We start from the raw sequence: 19,604 nt of genomic DNA, 5'->3' as shown, positions 1-19,604 counted from the left end.
TAGCAAATGAAGCAATTTACAAACAACTAATCTCAAAAATGTACAAGCAACTCCTGCAGCTCAATTCCAGAAAAATAAATGACCCAATCAAAAAATGGGCCAAAGAACTAAATATACATTTCTCCAAAGAAGACATACAGATGGCTAACAAACACATGAAAAGATGCTCAACATCACTCATTATCAGAGAAATGCAAATCAAAACCACAATGAGGTACCATTTCATGCCAGTCAGAATGGCTGCGATCCAAAAGTCTACAAGCAGTAAATGCTGGAGAGGGTGTGGAGAAAAGGGAACCCTCTTACACTGTTGGTGGGAATGCAAACTAGTACCGGACATGATTTTTTAAAGTCTTCTGTATTAACTCACTCAACCTCAGAACAACCCAATGGCCCAGGCCCTCTCATTACCTGAGTGTTGAAGATGAGGAACGGAGGCTCTGGGACATGAGGGAAATTGTCCAGTCACACAGTGAGAGAGCAGTAGGGCTGCATTCACTCCACATGCACACATACACACAAGAGCCTTTACAGAACGGGAAGCACTTTAACGGCGGAAAAACACCAGCCTCCGAGATACATTGTCAGGTGAAAAAAGCAAGGTGAAGGACACTGTGTAGACTATGCCAGTATTTGTGGGGGGAGGAAAAAGCAGACTCTATACATTTAATAGCTTAGATGCCCAGAAGGCATCCTTGAAGAGAAAGTAGCTCAGTCGTGTCCAACTCCTTGCGACCCCATGGACTATACAGTCCACGGAATTCTCCAGGCCAGAATACTGCAGTGGGTAGCCTTTCCCTTCTCCAGGGGATCTTCCCAACCCAGGGATCGAACCCAGGTCTCCCGCATTGCAGCTGAGTCACAAGGGAAGTACCCAATAACTCAGACGTAGCTGCCTCTGGGGCGCGGAACGCAGCAGCTGGAGGAAGGACGTCAGAGGGAAACTATTCAGTGTTGCACACATCTGGAACTTAAATTTTGAGCCTAGAACATGTATTGTTAATACCTATACTACAATATGGGCTTCCCTAGTGTCTCAGACAGTAAAGAATCCGCCTGCAATGCAGGAGACCCAGGTTCGATTCCTGGGTTGGGAAGATCCTCTGGAGAAGGAAATGGCAACCCACTCCAGCATTCTTGCCTGGAGAATCCCATGGACAGAGGAGCCTGTGGGCTACAGTCCATGGGGGTCACAAAAGAGTTGGACACAGCTGAGTTACTAACACAACATAACACGCTAAAATATAAATTTTTAAAAACTGGTGTAAGAAAGATGTTGCACATCCTAAAACCACCCCCACTTCATAAGAAATAGACTTTGCGGAAGGAGAAACTGGCACAGCCAGGCCCACCCTACTGCTCCACTTGCCTTCTTGTCTGCCCTTCTCAGAAAACATGGCCGTGGCATATGGGAGAGATGCTGGGGTGGGGGGGGGACAAACAGTAGCTTCTCCAAGTATTCGGGAGTCGACACTACATTCAGTCTCTTGGAAGGGGGTTCATGCCTCACACCAGTGCAATGTCCTTCACTGGGGTGATTTTGCCCTGCAGCGATCATCTGACAATGTCTAGAGACATTTTTGGTGTCACAAGTGGGAGAGGCGATTGGCTTCAAGTGGGGAGAGGCCAGGGAAACCATGAAACACCCTACAAAGCCCAAGACACCCCAGGATGTCCTGTGTCCTGAGTTTGAGGGGCCTGCGTCAGCACGGCTCAGATGTTGCATGTGCGAGCATCACTAGGGGCTCAGCTGAAGTGCAGGTTCAGATAGGGCAGGCCTGGGATGGGCCAGAGAGTCTGCATTTCTAACGGCGGGGGCCACCTGTGCTGCTTTGGAACCACACTTGGAGCAATGAGGCCTTACCCAGCCCAGCTCTGGCCAACAGTATAAATGCCACATGAAAAAGGGGTAGAGACTGCTTCCATTTGGATTAGAATGCTCGATAGGAAGTGCTGATGGGGAAGCGAGCGGAGGAAACCTGGTCCTAATAGACATGAGTTGAGCTCCCCCCAGGGTCTACAGTTGCGGGCTGCATCAGCATGAGCTGGGGTGCTGGCTGGGGACTTACCGTCCAGAGTCTCCACGGACAACTGCAGGCCCAGGTTGTGCCGCGGGTTGACCACCCAGTGGTTGCTGGTGGCTGTGATATCAAAAACGAGCCAGCCCTCCTCTGAGGCCCAGAGGGTGCGGCTGTCGAGCAGGAACAGGTCGGACTCCCTGCAAGAGAGGAGAGAGACACAGGCTCCAGGTCAGCAGGTCGTGGCTTGGTCACCCCCGTCAGCCAGTCAGCCACTGGTACATGGCAGAACTTTGTGAGTGGGGGAGCTGGCGGGAGGTCCGCCAGCCCGTCCCCCTGACAAAGTGCGTTCATCAGACCAAGATCCAGCCATGGAGACCCCTGATGGGAGACAGAGTGCAGAACGGGGGTAAAGAGATACACACAGGAGACAAGGAGCTGCTACGAGACAGACGTGCCCTTCAGATTTGTTGGGGGTGACAAAGGATGAGATGGTTGGATGGCATCACTGCCTCAATGGACATGGGTTTGAGCAAGCTCCGGGAGATGGTGAAAGACAGGGAAGCCTGGTGTGCTGCAGTCCATGGGGTTGCAGAGAGTCAGACACGACTGACTGAATGAACAACAACAACAATGTTGAGGGGATACTAGTGGGACAGAGCACAGGAAGGCAGGAATCCCACCATCTCCATGAGGCTAGAAGTCTCAGGGAACAGAAGTTCACCCTTGTTCACTTATTCACCACTTGCCAGGCACTGTCCCAAGAGCTTTACACACATTGTCTCATTCAGTTCTTACAACACTAAATTGTGGGGGTATTACCATCTCTGATGGATCCACGATAAAACCATGACTTGCCCAAGGTCACTTAGCCAGGAAGATGCTAGACTGGGGCTTCAGCCTGGCATCTGAGCACCAGTGCAGAGATGCTCCTTATTTCCACACTATATAATTTCTTCATGAGGCCACCAAGCATTAGGAAGTGGACCCCCAGCAAACATCATTAGTAGAGGGAGTACTTTAATTCTCTTTCTCAGATTTGTAGTAGAAAATGGTTAAAACCACAAATAACCTTGTAAGGATGGAGGGTGAATGGATGAAGATGGATGGATGGATGGATGGATGGTGAATGATGGATGAATGGAAGAAAGATGGATGGATGGATGAATGGATTTTTACACTCCTAGATAGTAGAATTCTAGTATATGCTGCTGCTGCTAAGTCACTTCAGTCGTGTCCGACTCTGTGTGACCCTGTGGACGGCAGCCCACCAGACTCCCCCATCCCTGGGATTCTCCAGGCAAGAACACTGGAGTGGGTTGCCATTTCCTTCTCCAATGCATGAAAGTGAAAAGTGAAAGCGAAGTCGCTCAGTCGTGCCCGACTCCTAGCGACCCCATGGATTGCAGCCTACCAGGCTCCTCCATCCATGGGATTCTCCAGGCAAGAGTACTGGAGTGGGTTGCCATTGCCTTCTCACAATTCTAGTATATAAAATATCATAATGTCTCTTTTGGAACTTTTAATTATAAGAATTCGAAACAAAAATTTTGAGTCCTTTGACAGCCAGTTAGTATATTTGAGCTCCTATACTGTACCAGGCAGTGGGTACAGTGATGAACAACATCCAACCAGTTCCTGCTCCAAGGTATTGACAATCTTTTTCATGCTGGGGGGAATCTAATTTTCCTGGGAAATTACATGGCTCAGTCGGTAAAGAATCTGCCTGCAATGGAGGAGACCCAGGTTCAATCCCTGGGTCAGGAAGATTCCCCGGAGAATGAAATGGCAACCCACTCCAGTATTCTTGCCTGGGAAATGCCATGGACACAGGAGCCTGGCAGGCTACCATCCACGGGGTCGCAAAGAGTCAGACATGACTGAGCAACTGAACCACCACCACCATGCATGTGATTGAGATAAGACTTCTGAGCTTACGGACAACAAGCGGAGCCACAATACAAGACAGTGCCTTGTCTCTTAGCCAACCAAACCACAGTCTCTTATGACTGTAGGACACTCACTGCCTCTGTAATACAGAGAGATCAGAGGAGCAAGCAAGACCTTTTAGAGCCACAGAACATTTTGAGGATGCTGTTCAACTTTCACGGCCAAACTGAATTAAGATAAGGAAACAATCTTCCGTGACCCATTTACTTCTCTTTTTTCCCGGGGCCCTTTCAGATGTAGCTTCAAAAAACTGACTTGGAGAAGGATGTTCACACAGATCCCAAATGAGAATATCCACTCTCTTCATCTCCAATTTGCCTTGATGGCTTTCCTAGCTATGGAGAGTTACCAAGACTGTCAACGAACCAGTTTGCTGCTCTCAACAATTAACAGATGAGAGAAGAAACACACTCCGAAACAATCCCCTCACTCGCTCAGGCTCCCAGGGCCCCAGCAGGAAACCGCCACACTGCAGCACAGAAGTCATCAACCTGGGTGGCGACTCTGCCAGAAAATTGTTATTTGCAGGAAAATGTGACCAGATATCCGGATAGGCCCTGATGGACAGTAAAACAATGAATAGTAACTCAGGGAACAGAATCAGGCCTTTGGAGAGAGAACGCTTTGCCAAACGATACTAAACATTCTCTTATTACAGCCGGGACACCGAGGGCCAGATGTTACAGGCGAGCGTTGACTCATTGTGAATCAACGTGCATGCGAGTGCAGTCTCCCTCCCCTGAGTCCTGGTTCGCAGTGTGTTCCAGCCTTGCTGAGAAGAGCCAAGCCTTCATGGAAGGCATTGGGACAGGACAGCCCTGTCGAGGTGGGGGAGTGGGATGCTCACACAGGCTCCGCTTTAAGACGTAGGGCTCAGCCCCAGGTTGGTCCCATGAACAGGACAGGCGGGAAATTACTCAGCAGCCATGTCCAGACAGACGGCTGGGAAAGTGCGAATTTCTCGACACCACCTGGAGCATCTCATTAGAAATCAATGGTTCTTACACCAGGAGGAACGAACAAGCCCTTTATGACATGTGTATTCACCACGAACACACCAACCTTCCTGACTCAGCCCAGGTGACAGCAGAAGCTGGACACGTCAGGGTGGGGACCCCGTGTGTGCCAAGTCACTTCAGTCATGTCCGACACTTTGCGACCCTGTAGATGGTAGCCCATCAGGCTCCTCTGTCCATGGAATTCTCCAAGCAAGAATACTGGAGTGGGTTGCCATGCCCTTCTCCAAGAGATCTTCCCAACACAAGGGCTGAATCCATGTCTTTCACAGCTCCTCAACTGGCAGATTCTTTGCCACTAATGCCACCTGGGCTTCAGGGAACCTAAATGCCCTCTCTCCCCTTTGCCACTGCTGAGAATCTAGGTGCTTTCTGTGTACCAGCTCCCTGATCTCCAACAATCAGGTTACTGTTCCCATTTTATACACAAGTAGAGTGAGGTTTCGGAGAAGGTAATGGCACCCCACTCCAGTACTCTTGCCTGGAAAATCCCATGGACAGAGGAGTCTGGTAGGCTGCAGTCCATGGGGTCGCTAAGAGTCGGACATGACTGAGCAACTTCCCTTTCACTTTTCACTTTCATGCATTGGAGCAGGAAATGGCAGCCCACTCTAGTGTTCTTGCCTGGAGAATCCCAGGGACAGGGAAGCCTGGTGGGCTTCCGTCTGTGGGGTCGCACAGAGTCAGACACGACTGAAGCGACTTAGCAGCAGCAGCAGAGTGAGGTTTAGAGAGGGGAGGACAAAAGTCCACATTGATAAACCTTGAAAGTGAGAGAACCAGGACACAGTGCTGGAAGCGTGACCTGAGGACTTGGGCACTTGAGCCCCATCACCTCCTTAACGCACCCTCTCACCAAGGGGCAAGAGATCAGAAGCGTGTTCAGTCCTGCACGATGCATGTTATTGTCACAACATTGTGGGGAGCAGAGAAAATATTAGAGAAGGGGTGTGGGATGAAGTCCAGGCAGCAGGGAAGGAAGGAAGCAAGTAGGGCAAGCCAGCTGATTGCAGAGCCTCAGTTTCCTTCTCTGTAAAATGGCCAGAATGTCCTCTCCTGCAGCAGGTGAGGGAGCTGAGGGAAGACTACTCTAAGGATAAACTCCCAAGGCTCTTGGAGCATTTCTATAGTTACTCCAAGTCATGCCAGTGTTGGTGCACAGTCCCTGCTAGACAGCAAGAAATTCTAGGATGGGGACTTTATCCTGGTCCCAGTCCTTATGTGATTTCCTAAGATCCCCAGAACAATAGACCACATGTCCACTCAAACAACGTTCACCTTTGACACCAACATTCATCAAAGTGTATCAGGATGTTCACAGTCATGCATTGTCTGCAAACATGACATCAACAATTCCTCCTCCCCCTCCCCACAAGCAGCGCTCTCATAAATCAGGAAGTCTGCTCGCACCTCTCACATCTGCAGTGACCATCTGACTCGCTGCGGACCAGTGGGAAGGAGGCCCTGCCATGTCCAGGGCAAGAATGCAACAGGCTTCTTGGATCTGCTCTGCTGCCCACTGGACTGGCAACCCTGACTCCTCTACTGCAGAGAAGGCACGGAAGGGGAACAGGGCAGCAGCTGTGGAGGAGGAGGGTCTATGAGGGGAGAAAGAGACAGAAACCAAATGAGCCCTCATGGGAGGTGCATCTAGGGTGTTCCGGCCCCAGCCGAGCTCCCAGCTTCACTGGGGACTACAACAGAAGCTACCAATAGTAGAAAAACTGCCCGGCTGAGCCCTGCCCAAATTCCTGAGCAATTAAACGATTGTTGTTCTAGCCACCGCGTTGTGGGTGGCTTGTTCACCACAGAGATAGAACCCAAACAACAGTCACACTGTTCAGAACAGAAAAATGGACAACTAACCTTAATCTACTGAGAGGGACAGACGAGTGAAAACAGAGAGCACACCCCACTGCTTCACAGCTCCATCAAAGCACGTACTTGTTGACAACGGGGATATATGGTATTAAATAAGAAGATGTCATAAACAGGATGTGTAATTTGCAAATTTCTGGGAAAATACAATATGCTAACATTGGTTAAGAAAAAAGAAATAGAAAATTTGAGTCAAGTTACTACATGTGTACTAGTGAATTGAGATAGGAGTAAAACACCTTCCCCAATCCACACCCAGATGCTTTGATACTGTATTTTTACCAAATTCACCAAATTATTAAGAGAAAATTGCTTCTTATAAAAACTGGTCAAGAAAACACAAGAGGCAAATTGAGAAGCTATATTGTAAAGCTAGCATGATTCCAAAGGTGGAGAAGGCCAATTTGAATAGACATTTCTTTAAAGATACACAAATGGCCAGGGAACACACAGACAGAGGGTCAACATCATTAGCCACTGCTGTTGTTGTTTAGTCACTAAGTCCTGTCCAGCTCTTTGCAACCTCATGGGCTGTAGCCCCCCAGGTTCCTCTGTCCAAGAATTCTCCAGGCAAGAACACTGGAGTGGGTTGCCATTTCCTACTCCAGGGAATCTTCCTGACCCAGGGATCGAACTAGCATCACCTGTGTCTCCTACTACTGAACCACCAGGGAAGCCCCTTAAACAGCACAACTCTGAATATACTAAAAACTAATGAATAATACGTTTTACGAGGTTGACTGGATGATGGTATGTGAATTATATCTCAGTGAAGCCATATTTTAAAAAGTGAATAAAGCCAACCTAAGTTCAAAATATAGAGCACAGTGTCATGATGCTAACAACTTTTTCTAAGCTGGCACACCTACACGTGGGGAACCTAAACACAAATACTCCGGAGCTGCAGCAACAGTTCCTTCTGAAGGGTGTTTCTCTCCGCTACACACACATCAACGTTGGCTCAAGTCACCAAGCACCATCTGTTTCTCAAAGAAGTGAGACAGTACGAGTTTGCGTATTTCCATGTTTTACTGGGTCAGTGGAGCAAACCCCGGCACGGTGGCTGGCCTGGCTTCACCTCCTCTTTGGTGTGGGGACAGTTCTGCCCACTCCTCCAGGCTCATAGGGGCAGCCGGGCTGGTGAACTAATTTAACCTACCAATGAAAGAAACACCAGAAGACCCCAAAAGCAGATTTCTCCCCTCCCGAAACCCAGGCTCCCCCAAATCCTTGCTCTGTGTGAGACACAAACCACCAGTGATCCCAACTCTGTGGCGGGGAGGGCTGTCAATATTTAACCGCCGGCCTGGGGACAGAGTGGGCTTCCCTGGTGGCTCAGATGGCAAAGAGTCTGATTGTCATACAGGAGATATGAGTTCGATTCCCGCGTCAGGAAGATCCCCTGGAGAAGAGAATGGCAATCCACTCCAGTATTCTTGCCTGGAGAATTCCATGGACAGAGGAGCCTCGTGGGCTATGGTCCCTGGGGTGGTAAAGAGTCTGAAACAACTGCATACCTAACACTCACTTTTCACTGGGGTCAGAGTACTGCTGGGGCTTGCAGGCTCCCCCTCCCAGGGACACCCAGGAGAGTACCTGAAATCTAACCCACAGTGGGAAGCAGGAGAAGCCCATGCCATCACCTGACCCAGTTTCCAGCATCTCAACCCACCTCCCTCTGGAAAGTCCTACTATGACAGAAAAGTGGATATTTTAAAATCTCCAGCGTGGGAAGGTGGAAAGTCCTTTTCTTTCCACCCCTTCCCTGCCTTTTTTTTTTTTTCCTGCCCTGTGGTTCCTTAGAGACTATTTAGAGACTGTGATCTCAAGGAGGGCCTTTGCCCACGACCCATTCCTGGAGCAGTAGAGCCCCACGCAGGATGCAAGATGCCAACCACTCCACCCAGGGCCTCAGAGAAATCATTAACACTTTGCACACACTTAGCTCCTGGGAACACAAGCCTGAAACTGGCAGGATGGGAAGCCTGAGGATTCCTCTGGCCCCTGGGCTCTGCAGGGAGGAGCGAGAGCTATGGTCCAGGGACTGTGAGTGCATCTCACCTGAGGACAAGTAAACCCTGAGGAAGGACCCTCAGGGTGAGCAAGACAAAGGAAAGCATCAGATTCGAGGGGTGAGGCTGTCCAGGGAGGTCATTCCTTGAAAAGTGTCTCCTGAGGGAGGCCAGAAAGGTGAGCAGGGCTGATGAAGCTCAGGGAAGGAAGCGTGTTCCAACAGAGGGAACAGAATGTGCAAAATCTCATGAGAGAGGCAACCGTGGAGGGGCTGTGGGAGCTCGGTGAGCACAGGGGCGGGTGGTGGCACGAACCTGCACGGCAGCCTCCAGCCACGGGAAGGTTCCGATGCTGGGAGAGCTGGGCGGCTGGCAAGTTTTAAGCAGGGAATGGAAATAATTGGCTTTGGGTAGACTCTCCATAGGGCTTCCCAGGTGGCTCAGTGGTAAAGAATCCACCTGCCGATGCAGGAAACTCAGCTTTGATCCTTGGGTTGGGAAGATCCCCACTCCAGTATTCTTGTCTGGAGAACCCCAAGGACAGAGGAGCCTGGCAGGCTACAGTCCATAGGGTTCACAAAGAGTCAGACATGGCTGAGCACTAAGCACAGCACACAGACTCTCCCTCAGCCCTGCTCTGACCCTCACCCTCACCCTCACCCTGTGGCTCTTTGGGAAACTGCAGGGCTGGACATTTTACTTTTAAAACCCTACATGTTGTAAATGGTTTCTGGGCCTCGTGAACACTCCTCAGAAGGCAGTAAGCGATGGAGAGGCCAGAGCTTTCCCAGACTAATTCGATGTCACGGAGGGGGAGCAGGCGATGGCGCTGCTAAGGATGAGTCAGGCTGGGAAGGCAGCAGCCCCGCCACCATGCACCTGGAGTCTGCCGGCAAACATCAGCCCTGCAGGGAAGCGCGGAAGGAGATCAAAGGAGCCCACAGAGGAAGTGGGGCGTGGCTGCCCTGAGGCTCTCGGTCCTGGGAGTGCCCCTCTGGGCAGGGGAGGACCCAGCCCAGATCCCAGCACCCCACTGGGCTTCAGGGAATGCCCCATCTCTCTTCCAAGTCACCCAGACAGTCCCTGGTGACCCCAGGACGGGAAGATGAAGTCAGGGAGGTCTAAGGCTTTTTTTAAACATTTTTTTTTCTTAAGGCTGCGCCTATCCAGGAAGCCTAAAATTAAGTCATTTGGGGGAGAAAGGTGGAAAAATACACACACTAAAGCACAATATCCTCCCACAGCCAGAGCACGAGTCACCAGCCCACAGCTTCGCCACCCCCAGGACTGTCTGTCTATCTGTCTCTGTCTCCCTCCTCTCTTCCCTTCCCCATCCACCTACCAGGGCATTCACAGGAGGGTGAAGGACACTCCTTCCCAGAGCCCAAGAGGCCTATGTTATCAAAGTCAGGACACAGATCAGCAGCCATTAAGGTCTGGGTCTCCGTTGCCCCGTGTGCAAGAGGAAGGGTTGCAGTTTGCCAAACTCTCAGAAACAGTCTCCTACAAATAAAGTATTAAGAGAGGAAAATGAACAGGTTGAAGACCACAAAGTTCTGTATTCAAATAAGACCAGAAAGCACCAAGAACAAGCACCAGAAGGCACTAAGAGATTTCACGATGCACATCAGCTCTTGAGAGGTTCTGAGAGATCCTGGACTATAAAGAAACTATATATAGTTCTTTGGACTATAAAGAAACTATATATAGTTCTTTGGACTATAAAGAAAGCTGAGCACTGAAGAATTGATGGTTTTGAACTGTGGTGTTGGAGGAGACTCTTGAGAGTCCCTTGGACTGCAAGGAGATCAAACCAGTCCATCCTAAAGGAAACCAGTCCTGAACATTCATTGGAAGGACTGATGCTGAAGCTGAAACTCCAATACTTTGGCGACCTGATGGGAAGAACTGAGTCATTGGAAAAGACCCTGATGCTGGGAAAGATTGAAGGTGGGAGGAGAAGGGGATGACAGAGGATGAGATGGTTGGATGGCATCATCAACTCAATGAACATGAGTTTGAAAAAGCTCTGGGATTTGGTGATGGACAGGGAAGCCTGGCACACTACAGTCCATGGGGTGGCAAAGAGTTGGACATGACTGAGTGACTGAACTGAGAGATCCTGCTGCAAAGCACTGTCTCCTCTGGCCATGAAGAGTGATTACAGAGGCTCTGAACTTATGTACACATGCAGATCATGGGGGCCGGCAGTGGAGAGCGATGAGGACTGGAACTAAAAATGGGATGCAGCTACCAGCTGGAGAAAACAGCCAGGAGGTCTAAGTGGAGCTCAAGATTCTCCCCAGGGTAGATCATACTCTGAGGAGGTCAGGGATGTAGAATTGTGAAGTAAGGCTTTGGGTCCTAGGAAAGTTGAAATCAAATCACAGCAGAGTGATCTTGGGAAGGCTCTTCTGTTTGTAAAGTGGAGATAGCAATGAGCACTATTCTAAGGATGCATTAACTGAGTTCAGTTGAGATGCCTGCATGGAGCTGAAGGCTCAAGGCTCCAGGATACAGCAGGGCTCACTCACAACCACATCGTTCTGCCCCTCTGAGAGGCAGCAGTCTTAGAACAGGCCTGGCATGGAAATGGCCCATTGAACCCCATGATACCTAAGAGGCAAGTCCTGTTGTCCCTTTCACAGGAAGGAGAGTGAGGTTCAGGGCAGCTCACAGAGCTCCTGGGGTGGAGGGAGAGCAGCCACCTAGAGGAAGCTCAGCATCTTCTTTCCACCCTTCTGGCCCCTCCCTGCTTCCGTCCCAGCAGCCCTGCTGGGCCTTCAGAACCTCCATTCTGAACAGATCACCGCCCTGCTCTAAGCCCTTTATTAGCTCTTAGAATAAGAAAGCCAAATTCCCCAGTGTTTCATAAAAAAAGGAGAGGCTGTAACTGCTGGTCCAAACTGGGAAACACTGGGGAGAAAAAGGAGGCACTGTTAACTCCAGGTGGGCACAGGGGGCATTTTATCACCCTTCCTATAGGCTCTGGGGGGGTCTGGTCCCCCTCCCTCTCCAACACCTCTTGCCACCCCACTGTTCTTCTGTCTGCCCCCCAGGGCTCCAGCCACCCCAGCCTCCTTTCAAGCTTTCATCTGGGCCAGATTCCGCCCACTCCAGGCCATGGTCCATGCTGTTCCCACTGCCTGGAACACTGTTCCCTGTCCTTTTACCTCTGTCACACCTGGACACCCTGCAACCCCCCAGGGAAGCCCCTGCCTGATGGGCGCATCCTCTTCCAGCCTCACAGCCTCTCCTTTGCGGCACTCAGGTTGGAGCTGAAATGTGCTTGTATGGTTCTCAGGTTTTCCTCTCACCCCAACACACTGTAAGCTCCTCGGTGGCAGGAACCAGTCCTGCTTTGCTTACCTCTGTTGGAGTCCCAGGATCTAGCAACCAACACAGCACACAGTAGGTTTCAAAGACCTTTGAATGAAGGTGCTGCTAACTGGAGTTTCGTTTCAGGCAAGGAGGTTTTCTGGTGTCACTTTCTGTAGTTTTATGTTACCCAAAAAAAGGAAGAGTGAGCGTTCTTTCTAACGATTCAAGTGCCTCTGGGCTTCTCTGGTGGCAAAGCGGTAAAGAATCTGCCTGCAGTGAAGGAGACATGGGTTTGATTCCTGGGTCGGGAAGATCCCCTGAAGGAGGAAGTGGCAACTCACTCCAGTATTCTTGTGTTGGAAATTCCATGGACAGAGGAGCCTGGTGGGCTATAGTCCGTGGGGTCGCAAAGAGTCAGACACGACTGAGCAACTGAGTGCACACCCACACAGGTGCCTCCAGAGACGGATTTACCTCCACCTCGCTGGGCCTCGGGCCACCATCCACTCCATACCCACTGGGAGTCTTCTTCCAGCTCAGGGGCACCAGGCTGCCTGGTAACACAGGCTGGTCCGTGCCCAGGCACCTCCACGTCCCCCACCTTGCACAGGGCCTGCCTGGGTAGTCACAGGGTGGCCAAATCACCCCCAGCCCATCCCAGTTGGAGGCTGCCTGGCCGCCTAGGCTTCACCTCCTCCACTTCTGTGTCCTCAGCCCTCGGTCAAGATTAGCTCCTTGATCTGCATGTTGTCAGGAGAAACCCAGAGGACATAGACAGGCAGGGGACCTCGACTAGAAAGAAAGTCAACCTCCAGTTTACTTTGGGACCCAACTCTTGTTCCTGCTTACTTAAGATTCCAGGGTTTGGGCCACAGAATTCCCAGAAAACTGGTGGTCTGGAATTCTGTTCACCCTGGGTATGGTCCCTACAGAAACCAAACACTGAGAAGTGAGCCATGCTGGGTATTTCAGAGCTCAGAGGTGAGACATAAAGGCCCCTGGGTGCTCCCAGAACAACCAGGCCTTGTGGGGCACGTTGTGGAGCTCTGAGACGGGAAATCCCACGCGCCAGGCAGCTGCCTGCGTCTGGCATCCCGGGGGCGGGTGGGCGAGACGCCGAGCATGGGAGACTCATCTTTCGAGACTTTCCCCAGTTGCTCCATTTCCTCCAGCCTCCAGCTCCAGCCCGAAATAGCACAAGGTAAATTCAGCCTCCTTCACGCACACACTCAAGGAATAAACAAACACACTCATGTTGGGTCATCTTTCCTACCTATTTTTTCCCCCCCAAAAAAAAGAACCACAGGCTGTTTTAAGATTCCAAACCCAGACGCAAAAAAAGTTAAGTGAAGCTGGGAAAAAGGAAATGAACTCAGCAATGGAGTTTGCAGACAGAGCAAGTGTTGTGAGGACCACAGTCCAGGTTTTCAAAAACAAAGACCAGATCGCGATGCAGAGCAGGGAGGGGTGCTGAGAGGTGACAGGGAGCGGGCAGGCTGAGGACACACCCCTGTGCCAAGCATCACATGTGCCTTATGCCACTGTACCCCTGCCAGCCCTACCAGGTGGGCACACTTGTCCTCTGTTATATTTTGTCCCTCCCCTAGGAGAAGATAAACGGTAAAGTGTCTGCCTGCAATGGGGGAGATCCGGGTTCGATCCCTGGGTCAGGAAGATCCCCTGGAGAAGGAAATGGCAACCCACTCCAGTATGCTTGTCTGGAAAATCCCATGGACAGAGGAGCCTGGTAGGCTATAATCTGTGGGGTCACAAAGAGTCAGACACGACTGAGTGACTTCACTTTCTTTCTTTCAGGAGAAGATCCTGAGTCAAAGGCTTGAATGCAAGTGGTTTGTCTGAGAAGTGACCCCAGGAACCACCAGGAAGGGGGTGGGAAGTAAGGCAGGGATGGAAAGAGGTCAAAACATGAAGCTGTGGGCATCTGGGGCTCACATCCGCCAGGCGCCCCCGGACGCTGTCTGAACACAGCTCTGCGTGGTACTTCCTGGGGCATGAGGAGGCTGGAGTCAACATCCACTTGCCGTTGCCCACCTGCGATGGACGGATGCTCCGGGGGCTTGACTCTGCAGTGGGTTGCCTGCATCCGGGGGTCAGAGAAAGCCCCAGGGCAGGAGAGGGCGGTGCCGAGCAGAAGCATCTAGACTGCGGCTCCAGCCAGCCATCACAGGGAGGAGGCCTTGTCCCAGGTCACAGCTGGCGAGGTCAACACAGCAGGAGTGCCCATCCTGGGCAGCCAGGGACTCCATCCCCGTGATGATCTATAGGGGGCGCCTGTGGGCGTGGGACCTTGGAGAGAAGACCCAGGGATGAAGGGGAAGCTGGTGGGTGGTCCCTCTTACAGGAATCAAGACTACAGACCTCATGGATTCTTCTCCTAGGAAGAAGGAGGGATGTGCCGCGAGCCCTGCATGTGTGAAAGTCACTCAGTCATGTCCGACTCTTTGTGACCCCACGGACTGTACAGTCTATGAAATTCTCCAGGCCAGAATACTGCAGTGGGTAGCCTTTCCCTTCTCCAGGGTATCTTCCCAACCCAGGGATCGAACCCAGGGCTCCCACATTGCAGACAGATTCTTTACCAGCTGAGCTACAAGGGGAAGCCCAAGAATACTGGAGTGGGTAGCCTTTCCCTTCTCCAGGAGATCTTCCCAACCCAGGAATTGCACCAGGGTCTCCTGCATGGCAGGTAGATTCTTTACCAGCTGAGCTGTGAGGGAAGCCCCCCCTGCATGTGTAATGCTGGGAGACGTTCTCCAGGGGCTCTGCTGGAAGACGCTCTCCAAGGAGACACTCCATTCTTCTTCCTTCGACAAGGACTGGCTTCTCTGGGAGCTGCTCCTTCGAATGCTTGTCCCACCTGAAAACCTGACTCACAAACCACCCCGCACCCCTATTCCCCTGGCCTGTGGACCCAACCCTGGAGCCAAAGGTTGAGCCCAAATCCCTCACCCACAGCATTAAGGGGAAATGAGACATCTGCTTTCGGACCCAAGTGTCATCTTTAAAAGTCCCTAACTAGGCTCTGAGGAAGAGCCCCCAAAATTTAAAGTCCTACCCCCTTAAAGGCTCTCACCATCTAGTTTTCACTCAAGAAGAGGAACCACAGGATGTGTGTCAGGCACCAGGGGTGCAATGGTCGAAGGCCCCAGAGGCCACAGGCTGAGGACCTGGCGATCTTGACCACCTGCGTGCAGATTTGGAGGATGCGGGTGTCGAGTTGGATTTTGAAAGAGGTCAGGTTGAGACAGATGAGCAACAGTAGCAGAGGATTATGACTAAGTGCTCTGTCTAAAGCTGGTTGATTGTCATTGTCACCAGGAAAAAGCAAGGTATAAGAAACCCACAGGCAAGAGGTGCCCAAGCAGACGTGACGACCAAATGTCATGTAATGTCGTAGAGCGGAAGAAGGACACTGAGAAAAAAACAAGAAAACCTGGGTCAATTATTGACTTCAGTTCATAATAATAATGCGTCAACATTGGTTCCTTCAATATAGCAAATGCACCAAACTCATGAATGTCATTGGGCTTCCCAGGTGGCTCAATGGTAAAGAATCCATCTGCCAGTGCAGGAGAGACAAGAAGACACAGGATCAGTCCTTGGATGGGGAAGATCCCCTGAAGGAGGACATGGCAACCCACTCCAGTATTCCTGACTGGGAAATTCAGGACAAAGGAGCATGTCAGGCTACAGTCCCCCGGGTCACAAAGAGTCACACATGACTGAAGCAACTTAGCACACATGCGTACATATGGGGGATCTTAGCTCCCTGACCAGGGATCGAACCATACCCCTGCAGTGGAGGGCAAAGTCTTAACCACTGGACCACCAGGGAAGATCCACTCCTCCAATTGCCCCCAAATGCCCAAAGACCTGGGTACTATCGAGGGAAAAGAAGAAAATGGTGCTGTTGCAGGCTGGCAATTGGAAGACAAAGGAGGAGCCAATGTTTGGAAGCATGCTGAGCATTTACCCAAGTGCCAACTTCCACCCTGAACTTGAAATAACCAAGGGCTTCCTTAGTCATGGTTGACTCCTTTAAAACATCCCCTTCCTGGTGAGCCTGCATTTCCCATCCTTACTGAGTTCACATCTGAACAGGCACTTTTCTTCCCAGCTACAGATGACTGCTCATGACCAAATTGAAAAATATTAATTCTCTCTGTCTCCTGCCAAAAAGGCTAAAGCAATTACAGGCCCTGATATGAAACACAGATGTTAATACATTTGGAAAAACAGACTCCTATGGACGAGCAGAGGTCCAAGTATGAAGTGCTTTTGGAATTAAAGCACCGGGATCAAGTTATACAGCCAGCCCCCAATACTGAAGCCCATTCTTCCAAAATTCATTCCAGCATAGGGAACCCAGGGCCAGGGCATACAGGCTGACATGTCCCCTACTTGCAAACAAGAACCAACCCACCCTTGGGTACCCACTGGCACACAAACTCAAAATAATATAATTATAATCATCAGAGGGAAACTTCCCTGGGATCGAAAAGTATTATAATTATGCGCAATTTTCACTTTTTGGAAATTGGGCTCAGATGCTGAAGAAAGATTGCAAGAGAGGTGTTCTCGGGTTTCAGTTCTGGAAGAGAGAACACATTGGAAGGTTTGCGAGGATGGACGGGCCCAAGGCTGGATGCTCGGGAAGTGAGAGAGGGGCACCAGCAGGTACCTGTTTCACATAGCCTTGTGCCAGCCACTACGTCTGGTGCTAAGACTCCTCGTGAAAGACGCTGCTACCGTCAGTCCATTCAGGAAGCCCACGGCTAGGAGGCTAGATCCCTCTAGCTCCATTCATGCTTATGTGTCTCACTGAGCACCTACTGTATGCCAGGTTCCAGGCACACAAGATGGAACAGTGAGCAAAGCGCACCAGACGCCTGTCCTCATGGAGAGTTCGTCCCTGGCTCTGCTTCTGGGTCACCATGATGGTCTCCACGCTCCCACTCAGATCTTCGCTGATGAGGCTCATGGGGGCTCACGAGCCACTCGAGTCCATGTGGATCCCAAGCCCTTGGTCTTTACTGACTGTCCACACAGCATTTCTGAGACAAGCAGGGCAGCTCTTCTGTCTTCTCAACCTCAGTTCCCTTGTGCAGAAAATGTTTCCCTCCCATTACCCAATTCCTAGGATTGCCATGAAGAGAAAGGGATGTGTGTATCCACCAGCCAAGGAGGAAAAACAGATATGATCGGGGACAGATACAAACGTCCTTTCCTTAATCCCTAACCCGCTACTGTGCCTCAGTTCCCTTGCCTGCAAAATGGGGTGAATGGTGGTACCCGCCTCGGGGCTTGGGAAGGACAGTGACAGCACACTGCGTGCCCTGAGCGTCAGCTTTGTCATCGTCACCGTCAGGCAAAGACAGACACCTCTTCCCTCAGTTCGCAGAGGTGTTACCCAAACCGGAGCGTGCAGATTACATCGCGAATTCGGAAGACATCAGCCAAACGAACAAGATGTAAAGAAGTGGCCCTTTCTATGAGGTGGGTCTGCAAGGGGCTGCCTCATGGGACACTTGATCACCTTGACCTTTGCATTCATTAAGCATTCAATCCATGCAGTGACAGGAACAGGGCAGAGAAGCAACTCCTTATAAAGTCTCCTCAGCATCTCTATTTAGAATCTTCTCTCCCAGAAAGGTGTCTCAGCTGCCACCTGCTCACTCTGCGGAATCCGACACCAGTAAAGCATTGTCCTGGGAGAGGAGGCAGGGCAGGAGTCTCCACCCGCACTGAATGGATGATAGGACTCCCACAAGGTCCCTCAGATCCTCAAAGAAGCAGGAAAGAACAAGGAACAAGTCCACTCTGGGGATACTCAGACTTGTTACATCAGAATTCTGAGGTGGAGGGGGTTGGGGGACGGGGGTGGACCCAGCATTTGAAATTTTACTTGATGCCTGGTTTTGAATTCCACCTTTAGTGTGTGGCCTCGGGAAGGTGATCTGACCTCTCTGTGCCCCAGTGACCCCATCCACAAAATGGGAAAATAAGACATCCTGAAGATGTCGTGAAGACTTAGAGAGGGCAACTTGGAAGCACTCGACGCAGAGAATTTGCCACCACTGACTTGTGTCTTGCCCTGTGAAGCCAGTTTGGGGATGAGTTACAAAAGGAAATGGAAGGCACAAAGGCTTTAAAAGGCACCAAGGCCCACATTGGCCCTGGTCCACAGGACAGGGGGCCAACAGACAAGTGGTCCCGGGCTGCAGAGCAAGGCAGGCCAGCTGCGACTTGACCAGCACAGCTTGAGCCCGACACAGCTTGTTCCACTCAGTGGGGGAACTGCTGGATGCAGGTTTTTTCCAGTGCAATCCCTCTGGGCACGTGAGTAGACCCCAAGGGCCCCTGAGTCCTGCTGAAGCTGCTCTGAGCTGGGATTCGGAAGAGGCCCTGGAGGAAGGTGGCCAGGAGTGCCTGGGTGCCCTGGACCAGGCTGCTGTCCCCTGACTTTCTAGGACATTTCAGCCATGCCTGGACAGCCAGTGCTCCCTCTTTGCCCTCTGGGAAGCTGAACCAGCAACTCCCAAGAAAACAGCTCAAAACCAGAGCTCACACCCTGGGGCGGAGGTACTGTGGTGCGAGGTGAAAGCCAGGAGACGCAGAACCAGGCACGTAGGCCCTCTGTGGGAGCAAGAATACTTCAGGAGCTCCCGGAAACCTCTACAAGCAGCGCCCAGCAGGACCTCTCCATTCAGCCTGCCCCTGCCCCTGTGCCACGGAGCAGTCAGTCAGTCAGGGCCTGGTCCACACTCGGGCTCAGTCCTCTGGGAAGGAGACAGTCTTCTCTGAGAGACCGAGCCAAGAGGAGTCCAGGGGCCTGGGCTAGAAGAAATCTCTCCCCCTTGCTCTCCTGGGCATGTGTGACGGCCCACAGAGGAGGGAGAAGAGAGAGCTCAGACAACTGTTCTCAGTTTGGGCTACACCTGGGAGTTTAAAAAATCCTGATGCCTAGCCGTACCCCAAACCTCAGTCGTGTACTGAGTATGTACATACTTTGCGACCCCTTGGACAGGGCTCCTCTGTTCATGGAATTTTCCAGGCAAAAATACTGGATTGAGTTGCCATTTCCTCCTCCAGGGGATCTTCTTCACCCAGGGATTGAACCTGCGTCTCCTGCATTGGCAGGCGGATTCTTTACCATTGAGCTGCCTGGGAGGCCTGGTTATGCAGGTGATTCTAATGAACAGCCAAGGGTCAGGACCACAGCCGGGAACTGGGAGTCACCCTGTTTGAGCCTCTTTCCTCCAAGGTGCTGCTGTGACCGAGAACTCAAGCCCTGGAATCCAAGAGACCTGAGGCTGAGTCCCAGCTCTGCCCTGTTGGAACTGTGGGGTCTCAGGTAAATAACCTCCCCTCTCTAAGCCAGTCGCTAC

General features: G+C 51.3%; 1 protein-coding gene across 1 annotated transcript in view; it reads right to left on the bottom strand.

The window, feature by feature from the left end:
- The window catches only part of BMP7 (bone morphogenetic protein 7), an 86,669-nt gene that overhangs the window by 27,182 nt on the left and 39,883 nt on the right, over window positions 1–19,604 (bottom strand). Inside the window, exon 3 of the mRNA XM_005887973.3 lies at window positions 2,070–2,218. Coding sequence (XP_005888035.1) covers window positions 2,070–2,218 — 149 coding nt within the window. The remainder of the gene's footprint in view (window positions 1–2,069; window positions 2,219–19,604) is intronic.

The sequence above is a fragment of the Bos mutus genome, chromosome 13 (assembly GCF_027580195.1).
Source record: "Bos mutus isolate GX-2022 chromosome 13, NWIPB_WYAK_1.1, whole genome shotgun sequence".
NCBI classification, from domain to species: domain Eukaryota; kingdom Metazoa; phylum Chordata; class Mammalia; order Artiodactyla; family Bovidae; genus Bos; species Bos mutus.
The sequence above is the reverse complement of the archived record's forward strand: the minus strand, read 5'-3'. Positions and strand labels throughout refer to the sequence as shown.